At 48.5% G+C, this 23298-nt stretch overlaps 1 protein-coding gene and 1 non-coding gene across 2 annotated transcripts; both read right to left on the reverse strand.

Annotated features, from left to right (window-relative positions):
- Nucleotides 1-3206: 3206 nt before the first annotated feature.
- ELOA (elongin A) lies at nt 3207-20370 on the reverse strand. Its single transcript, XM_039232276.1, has 11 exons — nt 19996-20370; nt 14940-14996; nt 13541-13647; nt 10974-12150; nt 10476-10590; nt 9570-9725; nt 9380-9477; nt 7931-8111; nt 7481-7592; nt 6604-6779; nt 3207-5560 (listed from the first exon to the last, which is right to left on the reverse strand). Exons 1-11 carry the CDS (start codon nt 20146-20148, stop codon nt 5499-5501), a joined length of 2394 nt encoding a protein of 797 aa, XP_039088207.1. The 5' UTR covers nt 20149-20370; the 3' UTR covers nt 3207-5498.
- LOC120233163 lies at nt 14481-14628 on the reverse strand. The gene has a single exon (XR_005528734.1). It is a non-coding gene; the product is annotated as a U4 spliceosomal RNA (small nuclear RNA).
- Nucleotides 20371-23298: the final 2928 nt, after the last annotated feature.

The raw sequence follows: 23298 nt of genomic DNA on the forward strand, positions 1-23298 counted from the left end.
GAGTAGTCTAAGTGGCACTGGTGTTACCTGACTTTAAGGGTGAAAGAATTGCCCTATGAAATCATCTCAAGGAGAGGCTCCACAACTGTTTTGTCTCCTTCTTCTGTGGTAACTAGTCTGTTTAGACTTGGTACCTCTCAATTTTGGTAACTTGCTTTTTTCTGGAAAGTTATCCACATCAGGTAGTTTTTCTGATCTGTTTCATACAGCTGTGGCACAGGGTTTTAAAAACAGAAATTTTACAAAGAAGTCTAGATTTCTGTCTTTTCTTTAAAATTCCAAAGATGTTGCTCCAGGTGGAGCTGGGTAAGTAGCTTTCATTTCCTGTTTCCACCCATTCCTCCTACTGTCTTATGCCAAATGCCTGGCAAGTGAGTTTGTGATTCCTGATACAAGAAGAAGTTAGGTGGTGTCTGCTTCTTTCGTGGCTGTTAGGAGCTATAACATAAGGGCCTGAAAGAATAGATAGGAGTCCAAAAACAGAAAAGCTGTCTGGGGCAGCATGGACTAGGATTTGAGTTATCAGGAAGGAGTTGCTGACCTCAAAGTAGTTCTCAGCTCGTGACCCTAAACTCAGTTCCCATCAATAGGAAATAAAGCTTTTCCTTTCATTCCATATTTAGAGGGAACAAAGGAAGGACATTAAAATGAATTGAGCTCATTGAATCCTTACCAGAATTCCTATGGGGTGTGATTATTCCCATTTTACAGGTGAGGAAACTGAGTCAAAGAGGTGCCACAAAGCTAAAGGATGATGGAGCCTGGATGTGAACCTGGACCTGACTCCTTTTAAAGCTCATGAATTGTTTTTCCATTACACTAGGCATTTCCAAACTAGCTGCTCCTCGAACTCACTGGGGAAGGCCTATGAAAAGTACTTATCTCCAGATCCTACTTCTGACCTATTTGAACAGATTTCTGCGGTGGCAACCAGAAATCTGTATTTTAAACAATGATTTATAGTTATCTGATTATGGTCTCCTCTACTAGATGGAAGCTCCAGGAAGGTAAGGGCCATGTCTGTCTGATTCAGGCACACAGAGCGGGGGCGAAGTGTGTACTGTGACCAGATGTGCAAGCTTCCCCGGCCTGACCCATGGGCCAGCTGCAAAGAGCTTGTGGCAAATTAGCCAGAGTAGTTCTCAAACTTTTTAATAATTTGTCCATTTTAAGAATTACTTATTATTGGGCACCTTGGTGGCTCAGTCGATTAACCATCTGACTTCAGCTCAGGTCATGATCTGACGGTTCATGGGTCCGAGCCCTGTATCAGGCTCTGTGCTGACAGCTCAGAGCCTGGAGCCTGCTTCAGATTGTGTCTCCCTCTCTCTCTGCCCCTCCCCCCAGTTACACACTCTCTCTCTCAAAAGTAAACATTTAAAACAATATATTTTTTTTTAAATCCACACTCTGGGGCCCCCAACCCCAGAGATTCAATACTTGAGAAAAACAGTTGTAGCTATATAAAATGTTGATGTCTGAACTTCCCACAGAAGTTTCTGAGAGGGGTGGAAACAGCAGGCATCACAGAAAGGGAAGTCCAGGAGCCTGTGAAGACAAACTGCCGTTCCCACTTAGCCAAAGAATCCGAGAGAGACTCAAGTGGCTGTGGAACCCTGGTGGAGATGGTCTGCGAAGGGGACATCTGTCAAGGTGATAAGCCAGCTAGAGGGTTCTTTTGGGCATTGATTTCCCATAGCGGAGAGAAGAAATCATTGTTAGCCAACAGTTAGGGCATCTTTTTGCATCGGAGGTCAGCTTTGCCCCAGCGGCCCAACTTGGGTAAGTGTCACCGACTGCACGTGCTTGGGTGAAAGGCCAGCACAGCAGCACTGCTCACTGCCACTCACACAGTGTCAACTTGTACACTGTAACTTCTCTGTGCTTCAGTGTCCTCATTTTAAAAACGGGGGCCTGACCACCTACCATGAAAGCTCATTGCGGTAACTGAGCCAGTGTCCACGAGTCAGAGCAGTGCCTTGCCCCCCACCCCCCGCCGCCATGGTAGGTGCATCCCCAGTGGGCCCAGTGACCCTTACTGGACTGTGCGTGCCAGACTCGTGTGCCACTGTGTATCCCAGGGTCTAACCCAGGTGCTGGCTCTGCAAATGCTGAATTAATGAGTAAGGGACAAAGGCCTAACTTACAGACTCCGGCTAAAGTCATCCACCAGATCCCGTGTTCCATCATTTACTTTAATGTATAGAACTTCTTATGGTGAGAATTGGCTCCAGTAAAGTGGGGAGAGGTAAGCACACACCCCAAGAATGCCCTCTTCAGGAGAGAAGAACAACAATGTGCTGCTGGGAGATGTAGGTTTGATGGAAGATCTGATTCCAATGTCTGCAGGGGCTGCACCCAGGCCAGGTTCCTGGCAGAGCGAACGTGGAGGCTCCTGAGCTCAGCCAGGGCCGACAGAACGCGTAACAAGTCCTCGCTGACACGACCTTTCTGCTTTAGTGGTCATCATGGTCTCTAGAGTCCGTGGAAGACTGAGGAGAGCTTCCTGGTCCTTCCCCTTCCCTCCCCTCCCGCCCCGTGGCCCACAGGTGGGGCGGCACATGCTTTGCAGAGAATCTGAGTTTCAAATCCTTTGCTGCAGGTTGGCTGTGTTAGTTCATCTTTGAGCCTCAGCTTCGGCTATAATAAAGGGTTAATCTCTCAGTCCCAAGATAACAAGGCACAGTGTCTGGGACCTGCAATGTGCTCATTTTCATGCGTTTCCTCCTTTTGCTCAAGGGTTCTTTCCCCTGAATTCCCATCCCCCAGTCCTGCTTTGTTACAGACCAAAATCCAGCATCCTTTATGAAGCCCAGTCTGGGGATTAAACACTCTGCCCCACAACCCAGGGACCAGACACTTTGTGACCAGCTGCCACCCTAGGACACAAGGAAGGAAGGGGAAGAAGAAAAAAACAGACCACAGTATATGGAGTTTTGTCTTGTTTTTTATTTAGACATGGAATTTTCCTTCCTTTTCATATAACTTATCTAATTAAAATATTCATCTTGGTAGTTACCACAAAAAAGTAACATAGAAAATTGTATTTACATTTTGGGACCAAAATACAAAGGAAGAGCAGGATGGTACCTTGCTCCTTTCCCTCCCACTTCCCCGAAAGAGAAAGCCCCAAAGAAACTGCTCATTACACCAAGGATCACAAAGGGCTAACCTGTAATTTGGTGATTCGTGTGTAGTGTATGTAGCACAGGAAAAAAAAAATTGCACACGTTTTCACAAATGAGACCAAAGTTTCAACATCATCCCGTTTTGTGTCTGCTCTGCAGCCATTTCACGAACCCAGGTGAGAAGGTTGTTCAGAAATTCGGCTTTTTCTCTTCCCTCCTCACTCTTCTCACCAAGTCACATCCCTGACGCAGACACTCTGGGAGAAGGAGGAGGGAAGGATCTGGCTCTACGCAAACAGCATTGATCAAAAGTCTTCATGTGCTAGAAGCGGGTAGCGACGCTGGCATGGACGAATGAGTGTCCTTTCTTTCCTCCCTGCCTAAAGACTCCTGGGAAAGGAAATTAAATCATACACAACCGAATCCGCGCTATGAAAAGCCGGTTTCAATGACGAAGACTGGGACACACAGCTAAGAGACAAATTCGAGCTGGTGGACACCTACGGGCAGCTACTCCAGGCAGCAGCGGTCTGGCACTTGGCCCAGGTGTTCGTTAGGTAAGAGGCTTCCTCACAGCAGATCTGGGGAGCAGGCCCGGGCTAGGGGTGGAGCGGCAATACGAACGATCAAGAGAAATCACGTCTGACCCAATTCAAAAACACAGCAAATGAAAACAGGGCAACACTTGTGTCCTGCTGCACAGGCCTCCTGCCCGGCAACGCACACCGGACAATGCAGGTACTGCTGCACGGGGTCTCTGCCTGCTCTGGAACCTTCCGTTAGCCTAACTGAGGCCTCTGGGATGCTTACAAGCAGTGGACTCCATATTCTGGGGCTCTGAGGGAGCCTGTCAAGGGGACAACCTGCCAGGTTCCGGAGGCTGTCCTAACCACGCCCTTAGCCTACCCCTTGGGTGTCCTAAGGACAGGCACCTCGAGTTTATGGCACCTGCTGCCCCCTGGGTCATAACCAGGTGGGTTCCTACTAGACCAGTGCTCTCCATCAGCCAGGAAGGACCTTGTAAGTGCTGATGTCGCTCCTATGTCAGCTTGAAAGGGAGATCCTCCCTTCTCAAACCTGATGCGTGTCCCCGGGTTCTCCCCCGTCCTGACACTGACAGCTCAGACACTTGGCCCAAGTGGACCGTTCCCTCCAAATTCTGGCTTAAGCACTCAAAAAGCAGAAGAGAGCTTCAGCTGCAAAGTTCTCTGCAAAACAGCAAATCCCTGTGCTCTCCCAATCACATGATCTTACCTTCTAAAGAAAGGCAAAAACAAAACCATTTTCCAACACAGCATTACAACTTTTAAAACCACTCACTTCTATTAGCAGTTCACAGGGAACATGAGATTAAAGTGCTGGCTTTTCAAATTCTGAAGTTGTAGGGGGTTGGGGGTGGGAGTGGGGGGCACAAAAAGCCCTGCCGTGTGTTCGTGTCTCCCCCCTGCAAGCGGGGAGAAGGGAAAATAGGGGAGGAAAAAAAAAAACCTAAAGTTTTGAATCAGAAACTGTAAATTGTAAAAATGTTGGGGTTCTGTGCAAATTGACCCCACAAGTTTCCGTGTCCTCCAGTGAGCCTCAAAAAAGTGGGAACTGGCAAAAAGGCTTGGGGGGGAAAAGACTCTAGACCTTTACAAATAACCTTTAATAAATACTATTTAACGAGGAAGAAAGAGATGCACCTGCATAGGAACTCAAGCAACACTGAGAAGGGCCTCAGAGGGGAGGGGTGTGGCTCGAACACTTCCTGTTCCCCCTTCGAGGCGGCCGTCGAGGGTGGGCAGCCCGGGACCCACTCCTCACCCTCCGTGCAGCAGGCAGCACACAGGCTGTGAGGATGGCCAGCCCTCCCTCTGGAGCAGAGTCCACTCAGGGGAGCTGACCTGGGGCAGGGGAATGGCTTTCACTAGGTTTTTCTCTAACTGTAATAAAGAACCCTGAAAAATAAAAGGCTAAGTATATGGTAGAGGACCTAAAAAAAGGAGAAAAAAAAAAAAAAAGAAAAAGAAAAAGAAAAAAATACTGGGGGTAATATAAATACAATCTGGGGGCAATATTTATTAATTAAAACTATGTCTTAGGTTTACAAAGAAGCTAATTAACAACAAAAGTATAATTGACGACCTTAAAATCCTCAGTAAGCCTGAGGCTTCACATCTTCTTCAGAATTCTGAAGTGTTCTCCAGGCGGGGAGGCAGTGGTCACTGCGCACAGGGTCACAGGCGCCCACACCTGCAGACCGCGCGGGATTCGGGGGCCAAAAGGTTCCTCAGAGCAGAGGATTCTGGTCTCCTCTGGAAGTTCCATTCCCCAAGGCCCACTGTCCTTGTACCCCTCCCCCAAAAATCGTCTCCAAGGCAAGTCCTCAGTTTATCGTCGCGAGAACCTGTTCTTGAAAGCTTTAATCGTCTTGGCCATCATCGGGGCGATTTCTGTGAGAAGAGAAATAAGGCAGTTGTTTGAGGCCGTGGCAGTATAGACACATACTGTGGGTGGTTCACAACCAAGGCCAAGCCTTGCTGCCCCTGGCTCCGCACCACCAAATGAATGGGTACGGCGACAGCCATTTCTAGCACCACGACAAGCTCCACTTGCTGAGCACCATCCCGGGCTCTGATTCCAACCACGTCACCAGCCTCCCGGACACTGGCCGGCTTGCCCCTGGTCGTGCATTAAGCGGAAGGCCTGGACTTCAATACCTACAGGCCAGGCTGGGCCATAATTTTACTCTGCCTCCCTGACATCCGAATCAGCAAAGAGCAGCCCTTCTCCCTCCCGTCCACCCAGTGCAGCAGCAGGTCTGAGACCGCTCAGTGCAGACACCACCTCTGGACGGCTGGCCTGCCCTCTTGGATGAGCACATGAGCACAGAAGCTTCGGCCAACACTTCCACCTGCCCGGGGGCCCTGAAGTGAGTCCAGAAGCAGGCTTTTCCTTTTTTTAATGTTTAGTTTTGAGACAGAGAGAGACAGACAGAACAGAGGAGGGACAGAGAGAGGGAGACTGAAGACCTGAAGCAGTCTCTGTGTTTTAAATATTTATTTTTGAGAGAGAAAGAAAGAGAGAGAGAACGTGAGAGAGAGAGCACGCAAGCAAGAGCAGGGGAGCTGTAGAGAGAAAGGGGGACAGAGGATCTGAAGGAGGCTCCAGGCTCTGCTCTGACAGCGACGAGCCCAATGGGGGGCTTGAACTCAGGAATGGTGAGATCATTACCTGAGCTGAAGTCAGATGCTCAACCAACTGAGCCACCCAGATGCCCCTTACAGAAGCAGGTTTTTAACGACAGGACCTTGGAATACCCCCTTGGAATACTGGGCATAGTCCGTGGTAATAAACTTTATAAAATACACGCAACTAGATATAAAATCTAGCACGCAGGCCCCGTCTAGCACGCACGGCCTAACAGGGCAACAAGGACGTTAAAGGGCTCAAATACTGGCTCTGAAGTACCTGAGCACGAACCCCAGTTACTTACTCTTCACGGTCGGCTTCCTAGGATCACAGGAAGTGGCGCTGAGCATGGGGGCCAAGTGGGAACCGCTGGTGCTCGGACCATCGCGGGCTGGCCCCTCAGGGCTGGCGCTAAAGCCGTTGCCGCCACTGCCAGAGGGGCCATGGCTGTTCCCGGCGGGGTACGGGGCTGGCTTGATCCTGCAACACATGCCAGCTGGTTAGTCCCGAGGGGGACAGATCTGCCCTGAGCACGGACGGCCTGGAGCTGGCCTGAGCAATACCCAGTTCTGCGGCTCTGACCAGTGGACACAAGCACCCTCGAGCCTGGTGCGGACACAGAGAGGAGGGCGTTAGCCCTTCACAATGAATAATCTCAACTGGCTTTTCACCCTTTAGGTGTGAATCCATATTTTTAAAATGTTAACGTGACTTAGCTTATATAGTCAGCACAGCAGCACAGTTTCTTTCTTTTGCTAATTTTTTTTTTAAAAGAATAATCTCTACCCTCAACATGGGGCTCAAACAACTAAGGTCAAGAGTGGCATGCCCCACTGACTGACCCAGCCAGGTGCCCCAGCAGCATGGTTTAAGTGGGGGAAGGGGAAAGGGAAAGCACAAGGGAGGATCTCCCAGAGCCAGTCCTCTTCTCTGTTTAATCTCGACCCTCTGAGAGGTGGGAATAATTATCCACCTACACTGCAGTTAGGGAAGCGGAGGCCCAGGGAGGTCACGTGCTGAGCTGGTCAAGGCTGGCCTCCAGAATCCACTCTGCACGGCCATGCCCCCACCCCCAAGAGTGAACTGCTTCCTGCCCCCTGGGCTGCCCCTCGGGCTGAGCAACAAGCTCCTGGGGCTCCCTCCCCCGGGGACCAGAGGCCCTGGAGCTGCAGACAGCTCACCTAATTTTCTCAGGCACAGCTGCCCCTCCGGTTCCAAACTTCTCCTGTCTCCGCCGAACGTCACGAGGGGGCTTGGCCACAGAGTTGACAAAGGCCATCTTTGCCTGTCGGCCTGTAGAGAAATAATATGGAGATCAATACCTGCCTTTCTGGGCAGAGAGGCTACTGTTCTTTTAATAATCTGCACCGTTAAGAGACAAGACCTTTTCTGGTGCCCTCAAAGCTAGGAGATTATCAGCGCTGAAAACCCCTGGAGGCAGTCAGCGTACTGACAGAAGAAACACTCCATCCCTGCCCCCCTTCTGCAAAAGCCAGACAGACACAGGAGCCAGAGGCTACACGAGCCCAGCCCACCAGGGCCCTGCTGTTCCCCAGAGCACAGGCTCACTGTTTTGCCAGGTCACCCCATCCTGCTGGGTTCCCCTCCGCCACCCCCTCGCCCTCCTTTACCTTTGGGCTTGTTGGCATGTGCGGATCGGATATTCTTCGTCAGTAGTCGTAGCCGCTGCTCCCGGGCATCCTGAAGCCGCAGGTACATCTCCCGCCACGACTCGTACTCTTCCGGCCTTTCTTCCTTAAAGTCTCGATGACAATGAACTTTCCATAATTGATCGGTTTCTTCGATTAATACCTAAAATCAGAACCAGGCCATCATTTACATGTAAGCACTCTGACAGATCTGTTTTCCATCCTTAATCACCTCAAGCTGACTACTTTCCTCCTAATGATTTTATGGTCCTCATCGTAGCAGTAGTATATTAAAATACCACAATTCTAGAAAAAAAAAGTCACTATATCAAAAACACATTAAGGGGCATCTGGGTTAACCCAGGTTGGTTAGGCGTCCGACTCATGGTTTCAGCTCAGGTCATGATCTCGTGGTTCCTGGTGGCACGGAGCCCTGCGTCAGGCTCTGTGCTGACAGCACAGATTCTTCAGCTGTCAGGATTCTCTCCCCCATCGTCTCTGCCCATTCCCCCCCCCTCAAAATAAATAAACTTAAAAACGTTAAGTAAGAGGCACCGTACTCGCTACTTTTGTGGGGTTATGGGACCAGGAGAGAAGACAACACAGAAACTAGCTTAAGATCAGTCTTTTCCTGGAGCGCCTGGGTGGCCTGGGTGGCTCAGTCGGTTAAGCATCTGACTCTTGATTTGGGCTCAGGTCAGAATCTCATGGTTCGTGGGTTCAAGCCCTATGTCGGGCTCTGTGCTGACAGTGCAGAGCCTGATTGGAATTCTCTTTCTCCTTCTCTGCACACCGCCTCCCTTTCCCCCCTCACCCCAGCTCATGCTCAAGCTCGATCACTTGTGCTCTCTCTCAAAATAAATAAACTTTGAAAAGAAAAAAAAGATTAGTCTTTTCCTTTGAGGAAGCCAGTGACGGAGACCTGGAATGAAGTCACATTCCCCAGCACTACTTGCAACTGTGACAGGCAAGGGGTTCAGAATTAGAGACAGCCAGCTAATGTGACCAAATGACCCTTGTGTCCCAGCATTACAGAAAAGATATGCAGACAGACCTGGACATCGCTAGGACACACATGGCCAATCTGTGCTACTTTATATTCACCAGACACCCGAGCGCAAAAACAAAGCCCCGTCTCTGCCCTGGATCCCAGAGGCTGTGCTGCCAGAATTCTCCCTGACCTATGACAAGGCAAGCTCACGAGAAGGGTGGGCAGCATTTTCCTGGTCCTTTCGAAGCTCACCTTGATTTGATGACAGGGCAGGCACTAAAAATACATGTGATCAAAGGCCCACAGGCAATCTGACACGCCCAGAACAGTGAACCGACCAGGGCTACCTGCCCTTCACCCACTGCAGATGCAGAGACAAAGCTATTTCTGGAGATGCGAGCCAGAAAATGGCCCTCTTTGCACCCAAACAGGATACTCACGTGATTGTATTCCTCTATGCGGTACAGCTGATCAGGTGTACACCTCTCCAAAACGGGTTCGAGAACAGAATATGGGACGCCACCCACTTCAAAGATTGCTACGGAGAATCAAAGATGAAAGTGTTGAACACCGGCCAGGCCCCCCAATGCCACAACGGGCTTAAGAGCAAGAGAAAAGCGTGTGACTTACAATCGATGTTGTTTTTAAGTACCCGGATGCACTGCTGGTGCAAGGTCATCATCTTGGGGAGATAGGCGCACTTGGAGCCAGAGTACACCTGCATCTTAGAATTCATTCTTCGCCCAGTGAAGCCAGTTTCTTCCTCTTCCTGAGGTGAAGAGAGAGCTGAAGGGCAAGGAAAACAGAACTGCGCATTACAGGGGGCACCCGGCTGTGTAGTGAAAGCTCTCCTCCTCTCCCCCTTCTTCACCCTCCCCGTGACTTTTCTCAAAGGCAACCAATGCTCCCAGTTTTGTGTGTGTATTCTTCCAGAGAGCCTATGCCAAAATAAGTAAATATGTATTTTATTCCCTTTTCCACCCATTAAGAACATCCCCACTATCAACTGTTTTCATTTACCACATTTCAGAAATCATCCTATGTCAGACAGAGACTTTCCCACAGTTCTTACAGCCGCCCAGGACGCCGCTATGGGGATGACCACGGTCCGTGTGGTCGTCTCCTGCCAAGGGGCACTTATGTGGCTTCTAATTCTTTTACTCTTAAAACTAGACCTTTTTTTTTTTTAAGATACAAAGCTCATGTAGAACATAAGCGTAGCTAGTAACAGCAGCAGCTAAGATTTACTGAACACTCAACCATGAGAAAAACCCAGAGCTAAGAGCTTTACCAGCATGATCACTTTTTAATCCACTTAATAAGACAGATACAATTATCATGCCCACTTACAAAGCACGACACTGAAAGCCAAGGAAATTATTACCCAGGTTCATAGAACCTGAAGCCAGAGCTGGGATTCACACCCAAGCCATCAAACTCCAGAGCCTAAGAGGCTAGGAAGTTCACCAAAGTCTCAGGACACCATGAGTAAATTTTTCAAATTTTTTCCATTCAGAAGGGAACACAGAAAATTACCTTTTCGCTTCGGTGCGAAGGAGGACATCAATTCCAGGGTAGGAAGCGGCCGGTAATTGGCCTGGATCATGGGTAGCGGGAGGTCTGGCAACACCGGCAAAGCATCAGTGGGGACCTGTGGCGAGGAGACCCGTAACTGGACAGCCCCGTGTACCAAGCTGCTCCCGGGCCTCCAGCCGACTGCCGGCAGTGCTGGCTACACACACAGCTCCCTTAGCGGACCCAGGCTGGAGGAGGGCCGCTGTCAGCTCTGACACCACCCAAGGCACGACGCACACCTAGACAGGCCCGGCACAATGGGACAGCCCAGAAAACACTCATCTCGGGTACTGGCTGCCCTGGCAGCACTTCCGGAGGCCTGGACATGGTTACTTCAAACTCAAATTCAACAGGCCACGTGAAGGCCAGCCAAGCCCGATGGCGGCGGCCAGGTAAGTGCCGGGAGCTCCAGGGCCCAGGTGCTCTGTCCGGAAGCCGCCCAGGGGCTGAAGGGCTTACCTTCTTCAGCTTGGCTGAATCGGCTCCGGCTGCCTGCAGCTTCTCGGACTTGTTTTCATTTACCTTCGGTAATTTCTGAATCGAGTCCGAGTTTTTATTAGTGCTTTTCGAATCGTTTTTTTTCAGTCCTTTTTCTCCAGGAGTCGTGGTCGAAGCTTTCACAATCTTCTTCTTTTTCTTGCGGGGCTGGTCGTAGCTGAGGTAGGACTCAAAGGACATGGTGGGCTGCTCAAACTCATCGTCCCCATCTGCCTCCTCCACCTTAGCGAGGGAGGGCTTTTTGTCCGAACGGGAAGTTTTTACTTTCCCTTCTGGGGTTTTCAGGTTGTTAGAAACCCTCTCTTTCACCTTGGGCAGCGGGTCTCCCTTCCCTACATCGCAGCTGTCTGGACTCTGCTTATTTTTGTCCGATTTGGTTTTCTCTGGGTCTCTGTGCTTTGGCTTGTTTTTAAGGTGGTTGTCTGAAGCAACTTCCAAGGGGGGTAAGGACTTCTTCTTGGTGCTGCCCTCTTTCTCCTTCTCTTTCTTGACACCAGAGGGCGGCTTCTCCTTTGCGCTATCCCCGGAGAGCGGCCTTCGGTTTTCCTCTTTGGAGACGGACTTGTGGGATTTCTCTCTGCTCAACGACGACTTCCCATCTCCCCTGGCATCCGCGGGACGTTTTTCCTTATAAGGTCTGTGCTCCTTATTCTGACTCACAACAAGCCCTTTCCCCTGGGGGTCCCCCAGGTGCCGGTCCTGGCTGACCCCCAGTCTGTCCTGAAAGGCATTACTGTGGCCTTTCCCAGGCTTCTGATGTGAGACAAAGGGCTCGTGATCTTCCTCTGGGGATCTGTAATAGTCCATGGACATTTGATGGGGACTGGCAGACGACGGAGGGGACTGGACGTGGCCATAATCAGAAGATTCGTGATCCGAAGAGTAAACGGGGGAAACTCTATGGCACCTCTTCCTCTCGTCCCTCCTCTCTTGAACATGAGACACTTTGTGAGTTCTCTCAGGTTCCGACAGTTTCCTATGCTTTTTCTGCCTGTGATCAGGACTATAGGATTGGCTACTGGAGGCTTTCCAGTTTTCATGGCAGTCCCCCTCCATCTCCTCCTCCTTCTGAACAGCATCTCTGGGGCGCTTTCGGGAATTGCTCTTGTCAAAGTCCTGTTCATCAGGCTCAGAGTTTCTAAAATAAAAGAAAAAACAAGTAAGGCAGATATACATCTCAGTGTAATCCTTGTCATAGGACAAAGTCACAGAACCTGAACTCACAAAAAGAGGTGAAACAGATGCAGAGTTAGAAACAAGGTCTTGGGAAGTGGGTGAATGGATTCTGCTCTATGATCCTCAACTAGGTTTTGAGATCGGGAAAACAAATATTCAACAGACGGAAAATGATGCGTTTACCTACAGGATACAAAGATCAAATACGTTGAGGATATGAAAAATAATTTAAAGTTTATCAATATGGGGACATATTTAACTTGTTATGTTAAAAAGGGAGCTGGCACGCCTGGGTAGCTCAGTAGGTTAAGGGTCTGACCCTTGATTTCGGCACAGATCAGGATCTTACGCTTCATGGACTCAAGCCCCATGTCAGGCTCTGGGCTGACAGTGCAGAGCCTGCTTGGGATTCTCTCTCCCTCTCTCTCTCCCCCTCCCCTGCGCAGGAGTGCACTCTGTTAAAATATATAAACAAACCTTTAAAAAAAAAAAAAAGGTGGGGGGCTATTGGGGCAGCTGACTGACTGGAACATGCAACTCTTGATCTCAGGGTTTGGGAGTTCGGGCTTCACATAGGTGTAGAGATTTAAAACTAAAATCTAAAAAAAGAAGGGGGGGAGCGGGCCATTATTTATATAGTTTACTCACAATCATATAAAAATATCTTTTAAAAAGAGGGTAGAGGAGTATCTGACTGTTAATTTCAGCTCAGGTCATGATCTCACAGTCGTGAGATCGAGCCCTGTGTTGGGCTCCCGCATGGAACATGGAGCCTGCTTCAGATTCTCTTCCTCCCTCTCACTCTGCCCCCACTCTGTGTGCATCCCACACTCTCTAAAAATAAAATAAAATAAAACAAAATAGTGTAGAAAGAAACATATCAAAATATTAATAGTGCTTCTGATTGGATGGTAGAATTACAAGAAATTTTTATTCTCATATCTATTTTTAAATATTTTTAAAAATCCTCTAATAATCACAATTTTTATGATCAAGGCAAAATAAATGTTTTTTTTTTTTTAATGTTTTATTTATTTCTAGGAGAGAGAGAGACAGCGTGAGCAAGGGAGGGTCAGAGAGAGAGGGAGTCACAGACTGAAACAGGCTCCAGGCTCCGAGCTGGCAGTCAGCACAGAGCCCGATGCAGGGCTCGAACCCACGAACCGCGAGATCATGACCTAAGCGAAAGTCGGACGCTTAACCGACTAAGCCACCCAGGCGCCCCCAAAATAAATGTTTTAAATAGAAAACAGGGAAGGAATAATGAAGAAAACGTATCTGTCTGTAAACATTCCAAGTACCAGATTTGATCCTGAGGTGTAGTAAACCTACAGAGTGACGAATGTTCTTACCGCTCCAGAGGAACCAGCTTCTTCCACTGGGCCACCAGGTCCCTGGCAAAGCTTCCGACATGCTCGTGTTTTCGCAAGCTATTCACGGTTTTCCCAACGCCAGTCTCCTACAAGTTTGACAGAAGAATTGTTAGAGGGTCGTGGTAGTGGGCTCACAACTTTCTGAAGAAATAAGGCCTCTTGCTTTGAGAAACTCCTTCCTCAAACATGTGTTACAAGCCTCAATACAAAATTACTTTGTGTCTATGCCTCCAACCTCTAATGACACACAGTAGCAAGGCACGCTAGACTCCTAAGAGGAAAACAACATATTAAAATACTTCTAGGGGGTGCCTGAGTGGCTTAGTCCATTAAGGGTCCAACTTCGCCTCAGGTCATGATCTCACAGTTCGTGGGTTTGAGCCTCACGTCAGGCTCTGCGCTGACAGCTAGCTCAGAGCCCGGAACCTGCTTTGGATTCTGTGTCTCCCTCTCTCTCTCTTTTTTTTTTAAATTTATTTTTGAGAGAGAGAGAGAGACAGCATGAGCAGGGAAGGGTCAGGGAGAGAGGGAGACACAGAATCTGAAGCAGGCTCCAGGCTCTGAGCTAGGGGTCAGCATGGAGCCCGATGCGGGGCTCGAACCCACGAACCGTGAGATCATGACCTGACCTGAAGTCGGACGCTTAACCAACTGAGCCACCCAGGCGCCCCTCTCCCTCTCTCTCTGACCCTCCCCTGCTTACACGGTCTCTCTCTCTCTCTCTCTCTCTCTCAGAAATAAAACATTGAAAAAAAATACTTTAGAACTTTAACAATAAATAACAAGAGTGGTTATAGCAGATGACAGGCATTGAGCTAAGAGCTTTGCATACAGTGTCTCGATGAGTCCTTCAAACAACTCGGCGAGGCAGGAATCTGTCCAGTTATTAGCCTAAAGTCAGAGAACTTGGATTTGAATCCAGGACTAACTGAGGCCAAAGACCTTTTAATTTTTTTTTTTTAATTCTAAGATAAAATTCACTATTTTAACATTATTTTTTTCAATTAGCAATAATCGTACCTCAGACAAACCTCATGGGCTATGATAACGCCACACTGTGCAAAGCTCATTTTAACCATTTCAAAGTGTGTGGTCTATTGGTTTCCAGAACACTCACAATACTGCGCGACCATCCCCACTGATTCCAGCGCATTTCCACAAACCTAAAAAAGAAACCCCATTCCTCCCAATTTCCTCCACCTCCCTACTTTCGGTCTGTGGATCTGCCTACTCTGGACATTTCATATAAATAGAACCATACACTATGTGGCCTTGTGTCTGGTTTCACTTTCAAAGCCCATGCTTTTAACCTTACTGTACAATCTCTCCCAGTGGGAAGGGGATGGAATATAGTTCTATAACATCTAACAGTTCTTACCGCAAGAATGTCTACTGTAATAGGCAAGGTAGAGAGTTTCTTCAAATATTTCAAGAGCTGTAGAGAGAATAAAATAAACATTAATTTCTGTAAAATCATAATCACTCACTGGAACATAATAATAAATATCTGACCGTTAAGTGCTTATTGTGTTCTAAGTGTTGTACAGTAATAAGTGTGGTTATTATCTCTATTTTACAAGTGTGAAAACAGGCTCGGAAAAGAGAAGTTACTTGCCCCAGGATGCAACAAGGGCCAGACACACGCAAGTCTGTGGCTTTAGATTCCCTGCTTTCGATTGCACCACCAAGGGGAGAGAGAAGGCTTAGAGAGAACCAAACCTACCAACGCTTAACAAAAGTCATCAACAACTATCACTGCCCCAGTTTTGAGAGAGAATTTCTGAGAAAGGTACCAGTTTAGGGAAATCACCCATGAACCCAGCACAAAGGAAAGTAAAAAGAAGAGGTTTCTCCAGGAAAAGGGTATCGTGTTTCCAGGAAGAGTCGCCGTTTAACAGAATTGTTTTTTTGATACAAATGGGAATTTCAATCCCTGCTTCAAGTTGCCGGAATCAGAGCTTTGCTGGCGCAAACGGTGAGCACAAAATGTCTGGGGAGATTAGAAAAGCGATCTTTTGGGTTTGGCCACATTTCCTTTTTGTAGTCCGAAAACTAGGTCAAAATCAGGAAAGCAGAGCTGCTGAGACAGAGTTCTGGAGCTGGAGACACGCTTCGGTTTGGCCCTGTCATCTCCCCGCTCGGCGATCTTGTGCAACTCATTAGCCTTGCTGAACCTCAGTGACTTCATCTGCAAAATAGGAACTGATCCTGTCTCTTTACAACGTGACAAGCTGTGAGGACTCGCGGAGACAAACCACGTGCGGTCCTGGGCCATGGTGCCCGGGACACCACAAAAGCTCCATAAATGCTTTTTTTTTTTTTTTTTTAAATAAATGCTTATTATTAATCATTTCATTCATCAACTGACAGCTCTTTAAATGTCTCCCCTTGATTGTCAACCAGATAGTCCCCAGCTAATTCCTACTCACTCCATTTCCATCCTAAGTCATTATCGGCTATGCCTCTTTTTAGGAAACAGTTCTGTGTATCTAAACATACTTAGCATTCAAGGAGAGCTGCAAGGTACAAACAGTTCAAAATAGTAACTGACTACCTTTACGGTTCAGCATCAGATAACCAGATCTGTGCCTTTTCCGTGTGTACCCGGTCTGTAATTAGTATGCCACAGTGCTATTAGGTGGAGCAGCAAGTATGTTTTTCTGGTCATTCTACTTCAATAATTACTCAACTTGGTCTCTAGGCAGAGCAACTGGATCACAAATGATAATCCTGTTTGGCTGGAAACAAAGGAGAAGCCAAGTGATGTACCTACAGTTTCACCTTCATAGCTGAATGAAAATGATCCTCCACTTCAAATCTGATTACCACTATCATCCATCCAACTCAAGATAAAGTTGATGTGTGTTTCCTGTCACCCAAGCTATGGGTGCAAAGATTAATGCTAACTCCACTTCTTAAAGGAAAATTTAGGATCATCGTAGAGGTTAAAAACGGGTTGTCTCCCCTATCGCCACTCCCTGGAAGGTATTTATATACCATCGTTTGTGTGTCAGCCACTATGCTAATAAGTTCTTACATGCGTTATGGCATTTCATCTTCATTAACCAATTCTATAAAGTGGATATTTTTCTCCCCATTTTAGATACTGAAACAGTCTGGTAAGGTTAGGTAACTTGCCTAATAAGCCAGCAAGTCAAATGTGTCTACAATAGCACAAACTACAAAGACTGGAGAAACATCTAACACAAGAACATGGTCCTTAGACAATAGGAAAAGAGGGGCACCAGGGTGGCTCAGTCGGTTGAGCGTCTGACTTCGGCTCAGGTCATGATCTCACGGTTCGTGGGTTCAAACCCTGCGTCGGGCTCTGTGCTGACAGCTAGCTCAGAGTCTGGAGCCTGCTTCAGATTCTGTGTCTCCCTCTCTCTCTGACCCTCCCCTGCTTGGGCGCGCTCGCGCTCTCTCTCTCTCTCTCTCTCAGAAATAAATAATTTAACGGGGGGGCGGGAAAGAAAATAGGAAAAGAAAACAGAACAGGCGCTTATGTGCCTGGAAACAAAGTAGAAGAGTTCTTCCTCAGCATTACGCTGTTAGACAGTTCAGAGTTCACAGAGCAAAGGAGGTCACCACAGAGAGCCCCAGGACGCCTACAAAGCCAACATACAAGGATGGGGCCAGAAGGCTCCGGGGGAATGTTCATCTCAAAGCCTAACACTAATTGGTAGTGTAAATGCTGCCTTTCTGCTTTGCTTTGGGTTAGCAGGTGTGACTCAAGAGCAGAGGAAACTAAAACCCTGGAGATTTTCAAAGTGATTTAGTGCAACATAAGAGCAAAAGGGCTCCAGGGCCCCTCTATTTTCAATGAGGTTCAAGAAAAAACAAAGCAACAAGGTAAAAGCACTTTGGGCATCCTCAGGTAGGTGGAAACTTGCTGTTATCAAACCAAGGGACCACCTGCAGAGTTTGCAAAACCTGATAATAGCTCCTTGAGAAACGCCAAACATTTGCACAGCACACACTTAGGAATCTCAGCTGTCCTGTGCACACTCCTTCAACCCAAAGAGCAAAAAGATGTTCACCATGTTGACCCCTTGCTCTCCACTTGCTATCTGTGTTCTTGGGTTTCCACATTCAAAATGTAACACGGGACAAGTAACTTTACCACTCCTGAAAACTTGTTTCCAATTAAATAGTAGGAGCCAAGTAACTCCAGTGTGATACCATTTCCTCAGGAAACCCCAGATCACGGATAGACTTAAAGTGGAAAACAAAGTTACAGTTTAACACAGATGTTTAATAGGAGTAAATCTATGAACGTATGTCTGGAATCAACCTTTTGGCTAATAATGGTTTGAAAATGCAAGTTAGCTGCAAATCACTACTGCTATATAATCATGGTGCAATTTCAAGAACAACCTGTGGGAGCTTGTTGGGTTAACAGAAGGTTGAGAAGGCCAGCATGCCAGCTTGCAGTTTTCCCCTCTGCAGTTAGCTCATTTCTGAATGCCAACTATTGTGCCCTTTGCAGAAAGAATCTCCCAACATTTTCTCTTCTTCATAATGCAAAACCAGAAGTTGTGCAGGATCTGCTATCTGGGAAGTGAAAGCCCAAATACTCACAATAATCACCAATAACTCAAGTAGGATGAGAGAACCAAGAAAACTTTTCCTAATAGGAACTTTCACGCACATCAACTATTAGAAAAACTACTACAAAATTTAAATGCCATTGGGAAAAGGACTATGGATACTACCTGGCACTTTTTTTTTTTTTTTAAACCTTATAGTAATAAAGACCACACTGGCAGGGAGGGGATAGAACAGAATACTGCTCTAAGGTTTTAAAAATCAGTCACATATACCTACAGTGTTCAGGAAAACCAGTTAGTGCTCAGAAATAATGACCACTTATTAGATGTCCACAAAGGGTTATTGTAAAAAGAAAGTTGTAAATATGTCTGGTCACTAGGTACTGAAGCTGCAACAGAATATGTAACACAAACCACTGAAAGCATTTGTTTTCACAGATTTAAAATGAAAATGGCTTCCTGAGCCATACCTCTTGGAGCTAGGTATGCATGAGAAATTAAAAAGTGGCCGGGTCAGTGAGCTACTGTGTACAGCTTTTAGAAGTGGAGACAAAAAGTCACCTATGACAGGCTCAGAACGAGGTGAAGAGAAAGGAGCCCTTCAAAAACGAAAAAATCTGTAGAATGGTGATTAATATCTACTTCCTACAAGGCTGGCCTTCCCCCTCTGAGTTGAGTCCCAGGAAGAAGCAGGTGAGCAACAGATTCAGCAAAAAAAAAAAAAAAAAGTCCCCACTGTCCGCTGCTGGTAAATGGATCAGAACTCAAATCTTACCACCACTGCATCTCAACTACCTTTCTCCATTACTCAGTCTTCAAAGGGCACCCTGGGGCTCAGAGACCCAACTCAGGAACAGCACACTCCAGCTAGAGTGCTCAGGGGGACTGTCTGACACCTAAGTGTTTTCATCAGTGTAGGTCAGTTTTGAAGAATTCTAACATCCAGACACTGTCCCAGACACTGAGAAGCCGGATAAAACAAAGTTCGGAGAGCGGGAGGAATGCATTTAACTTAAGAAAACAGTTTAAAAAAAAAACAAAACAAACCCCAAAACACTGGCTGAGGACAATTAAAAATGGTTGCCCGTCGTTCACAGCAACGAGGAAAGGTGGCTCTTACCTTCCCATCAAGGCCAGAAGGAAACGAGCCGCAACTCCTAACCTTTTTTTTTTTCCCTTGGTTTGTTCCCATTGCAACCTAAGTTTTCAGGCGAACCTACAGCTAGGGGACGCGACGTTTATTTTGTTTTGTTCTGAAAGGGCTTCCCTGAGAAAGCGAAAAGGTCCACGTTCCTCTATCAAGCCCGAGAGCCATAAAAACGTCTTAGAGACGCAGGACCACACACCGAGCCTAGACCCACCAGAGCCCAGGCAGAGCCCGGTCCTTCTCCCTCCGCACACACACCCGAAGACACAGCAACCGGACGCATCTCCCAGCGAGAGGATCAGCCCCCGCGAGCTCGCCCCGCGGGGAAAGCTGGCCCGGGACGCCGCCGGAGCGGCCCTGGGGGCCCGGCCGGCTCGCCGCGTCCGCAAGGAGCGCGCCCCGGCCGCCGGGAGTCCGCGGGCGCTGCCGTCCCGGGCCCGGGAGGCGGGGACGCCGGGGCGGGGGGGGGGGGGGGGGGGGGGGGGGGGGGGGGGGGGGCGGCGGGAGCCCGGGCAGCCGAGGCCCCGCGCCCTCCGTGAGCCCCCCGCCCTCCGCGCGGGCAGCGGCCAATGGCCGCGAACTTCCCGGCCCAGGCCGCAGCCCGGCAGGGCCTGGCCCCGGGTCCGAGCCCCCGCGGCCCGGGCCGATCGGGAAGGCGCCGCGCCCGGGCCCGCGACCGTTACCGGGCCGCGCCGCGCCCCAACGCCCGCCCCGCTCCGCGCTGCCCACTCGCTCACCTTCTTCGGGTCCGGGTTCGCGGCCAGGCGCGCCTGCAGCTTCTCCACAACTTGGAGCGCCGACTCCGCCGCCATCGCTGTCACTGGCGCGGCCTCCTCGCCGGAACTGGGCTCGCGTCGCGTCCTCGGGCCGCAGCTCCGCCCTCCGTGCATCCCCGGCGGAGACGGAAGCGACTGGCCCCTTCCGGGCCTCAGCGGCGGTGCAGTGGGGAAGGGGGGGGTTCGCGCGGGGCGCGGGGGGCCGGCCGGCTGCAGGCCCCGCCCCCAGGGTCGGGGGCTGGGTCCCCGGCTCCGGCTCGGCGGCCGCGTGCGGGGCGCCGGGCCGCGTGGGCCACGTAACGCCGCTTGGGTCCTCGGCGTGCGGAGCCCACGGCAGGCCGTCCTCTCCGCTGTCCAGCCACGGCGGAATGCAGCCCCCGCGCCGGACCCTGGCTTTAAGGCTCACCCTCGCCACGCCCCCGGACGGGGCGTGGGCGCTGGGAGCCACGCCCTGATCCACACCTGTCACCGGTTCCGGGCGGGTCCACAGGGAGTCGGCAGAGCCAAACTGCCACTCTGGATTGAGCGCAGAACCACTCTGGGTTGAGCGCGCTAGGGGCCGATGGTTGGCCGGGCTACCTTAATTTCACCCTCCTGCGCAACCCCATTTTACAGATGAGGAAGCAGGGTCAGGGAAACCAAATTAACTTGCATGTGGTCACACAACGGGAAAGAGATGAAACTGGAATTTAATCTAAATGGTTTGAGGTCAACTATGAGGACACATCTCTGAACAGATGGAGGAATTGAGGGCTAGAGGGAGAAAGGGATTTGTGAGAAGTCAGACAACTTGGCTACAGGAGGTACTGTAGGTACCAAATAAATACATCTTGGATGAACATCTTGAAAGGTTGTTTCCTCTGAAGCAGTAGGGTCTGAATCAGACCAGCCCAAGACACCATCCTATAAGCACTAAATTATACTATAAGCGCTAACAAAAGAACAAGCAAACAGCTGAAAACTAAAAACATCAGCATTTATTACATCTTGTTCAATTAGATCAGATTAGATCCTAATCCAATCTCCAGCAGCAATTTGGCAATGTACTTAGTCTGACCTTTCACCCAATATGGGAAAGCCCAGAGATCCTTCCAGATCTCTCAGCTCTGGACAAGGCGGGGAAAATTATATATGTATACGTGTGTGTGGGTGGGTGTATACATATATTTTTTTCTTTGCATTCTAAGTTCTGAAAATGAGCTTTCATTCACTCACTATGCTGGGAAGCCCTCCCTACTGTGTTCTCACCCCTCAGCTTGGTATCCCTCTCTACAACTGACCCGTTTCAGGGTGTAGATAGATTGTCAATTTATTCTATCTTGCCACTGGGATATTTGTCAAGTACAGTAACCGACCTGTCCAACTTTAAATCTCTGCTACCCAGCACAATACAGATGATATAATCAGCACTATATAAAAAGTCCATACAAGTGGTGCCTGGGTGGCTCAGTCGGTTATGCGTTCGACTTCAGCTCAGGTCATGATCTCACAGTTCGTGAGTTTGACCCTGTATCCGGCTCTCTGCTGACAAGCTTGGAGCCTGGAGCCTGCTTTGGATTCTGTGTCTCCCTCTCTCTCTACCCCTCCCTCCCTCACATCCTGTCTCTGTCTCTCTCAAAAATAAACATTAAAAAAAAATTTTTAAGTCCATATAAGATTAATGGCCACCCACTTGGTGCCCTAAGACTGAACTGTGGGGTGTAACAGAAAGGGCATCAAACTGGTCGTGAGGGGACTTGGGTTCCGGTCCTGGCCCTAGAGTTTCCCTCCTCTCCACAGCAAATGGTTTAACATTTTAAATTCCTTCCATTTTGAAATTGCATCACTGGTGTAATGGAAAACGGGCCGATTCTTGAAGCAGAATTGCTGACTAACCGACCTGGCATATACTCGGGGCACACGGAACATATTGTGCATGTTACCTAGGGAGAGCTCAACAGCCACACAGAAAAGGAACTATCCACACTGCTGAGGATTGCTGGAGAGGCTGCATCCCGCTCCTCTGCCCCCCCAATGTCAGCCAGAGTCAGACTTACCTGCAAAGTAAAGAACTCTTACACGTGGCTATATAAATACTTCTCTGGTCAGTAAATTATGTGTCATTCTGATCTAAAAGAAAGTTTTTAACCGGTTCCAAAAATGGTATTCTCTATATGCTCATGAGGGATTACCATTGTAATCCTTGGTTTACACATGGGTGTTTAACACCAGCATGAGTTCCCTAAGGTCAGAGGCTATTTTGTCCATCTTGGATCAACAACACCTAGCACACAGGTAACACCCCATAAAGGTCTGCTGAAAATCAAACTACCTATTATTAAACTTGAGGCCAGCCCAGATTATCATCTGACAATTTGAGGGGAAGTCCCTAACTCTCTTATCTGCTCCTCTGTGCGAGGACTTAAAAAAGGTCCATCTTATTCTCATCAGAAGGTAATTTTAAGACTCTACTGGGAGAGAAAGATAGGAATCTTCTGCTAGGCACACTTTAGAGCTTTTGCAACATGCATGGTCTATTTTTATAATGAAGATAACTTTTTCTTTTAAAGATTTTATTATTTTTAAGTAACCTCTACACCCAACGTGGGGCTTGAACTTACAACCCCGAGATCAAGAGTCGCACACTCTGCTGACTGAGCCAGGCAAGTGCCCCTCTAATGAAAATAGCCTCAAGATATTTTAATTTTGGAAAAGAGCAATCTCAGGCGGATTGGTACTACAGTCATTTAACACACTGAAAAACAAGTGAAAGAATAAAAGACGACCAATCATCTTGTCCTCAACAGCAGAAAAGAATCCTGGCCTTTCGAGGAATGGTCAGGTGAAGCTCCACGGGCTGAACAGGGTGTTGAGTGAGGAATATTGGTGGAGGTAGGGCCCCCCTCTGGGACCTCTCCAGCCCTGTGCTCTGCCATTCCTCTATCTCACTTGAGTAGGCGACGTTTGAGGTGGGTTGGATGGTGGGTGTAAAGGATGCAGGGTTGAGGCTCAGTGACCACCTGAGTCCCCCCCGAACTGTACCAATGCTAACAGTGGCTTCTGGTCCAGTTACTTACACTGGCTGAAATGGTTTCCTCCTACTTTAGAGATTTCTTGTGAAGCTTATTAATATGTCATGTTAAGCAACTGGTATACAGTAGGATTTTTTTTTCTTTCTTTTTTTTTAAGCAGCAATTATTAGGGAAAATTCATTCCCTTGGTAAAGAGAATATTGTGCTCTGCTGTAAAGGAGAATATAAAACCCTCCATCTGGGCAGTTTCATT

The sequence above is a fragment of the Hyaena hyaena genome, unplaced genomic scaffold, assembly GCF_003009895.1.
Source record: "Hyaena hyaena isolate Hyena2069 unplaced genomic scaffold, ASM300989v1 scaffold_3, whole genome shotgun sequence".
Taxonomy (NCBI): Eukaryota; Metazoa; Chordata; class Mammalia; order Carnivora; family Hyaenidae; genus Hyaena; species Hyaena hyaena.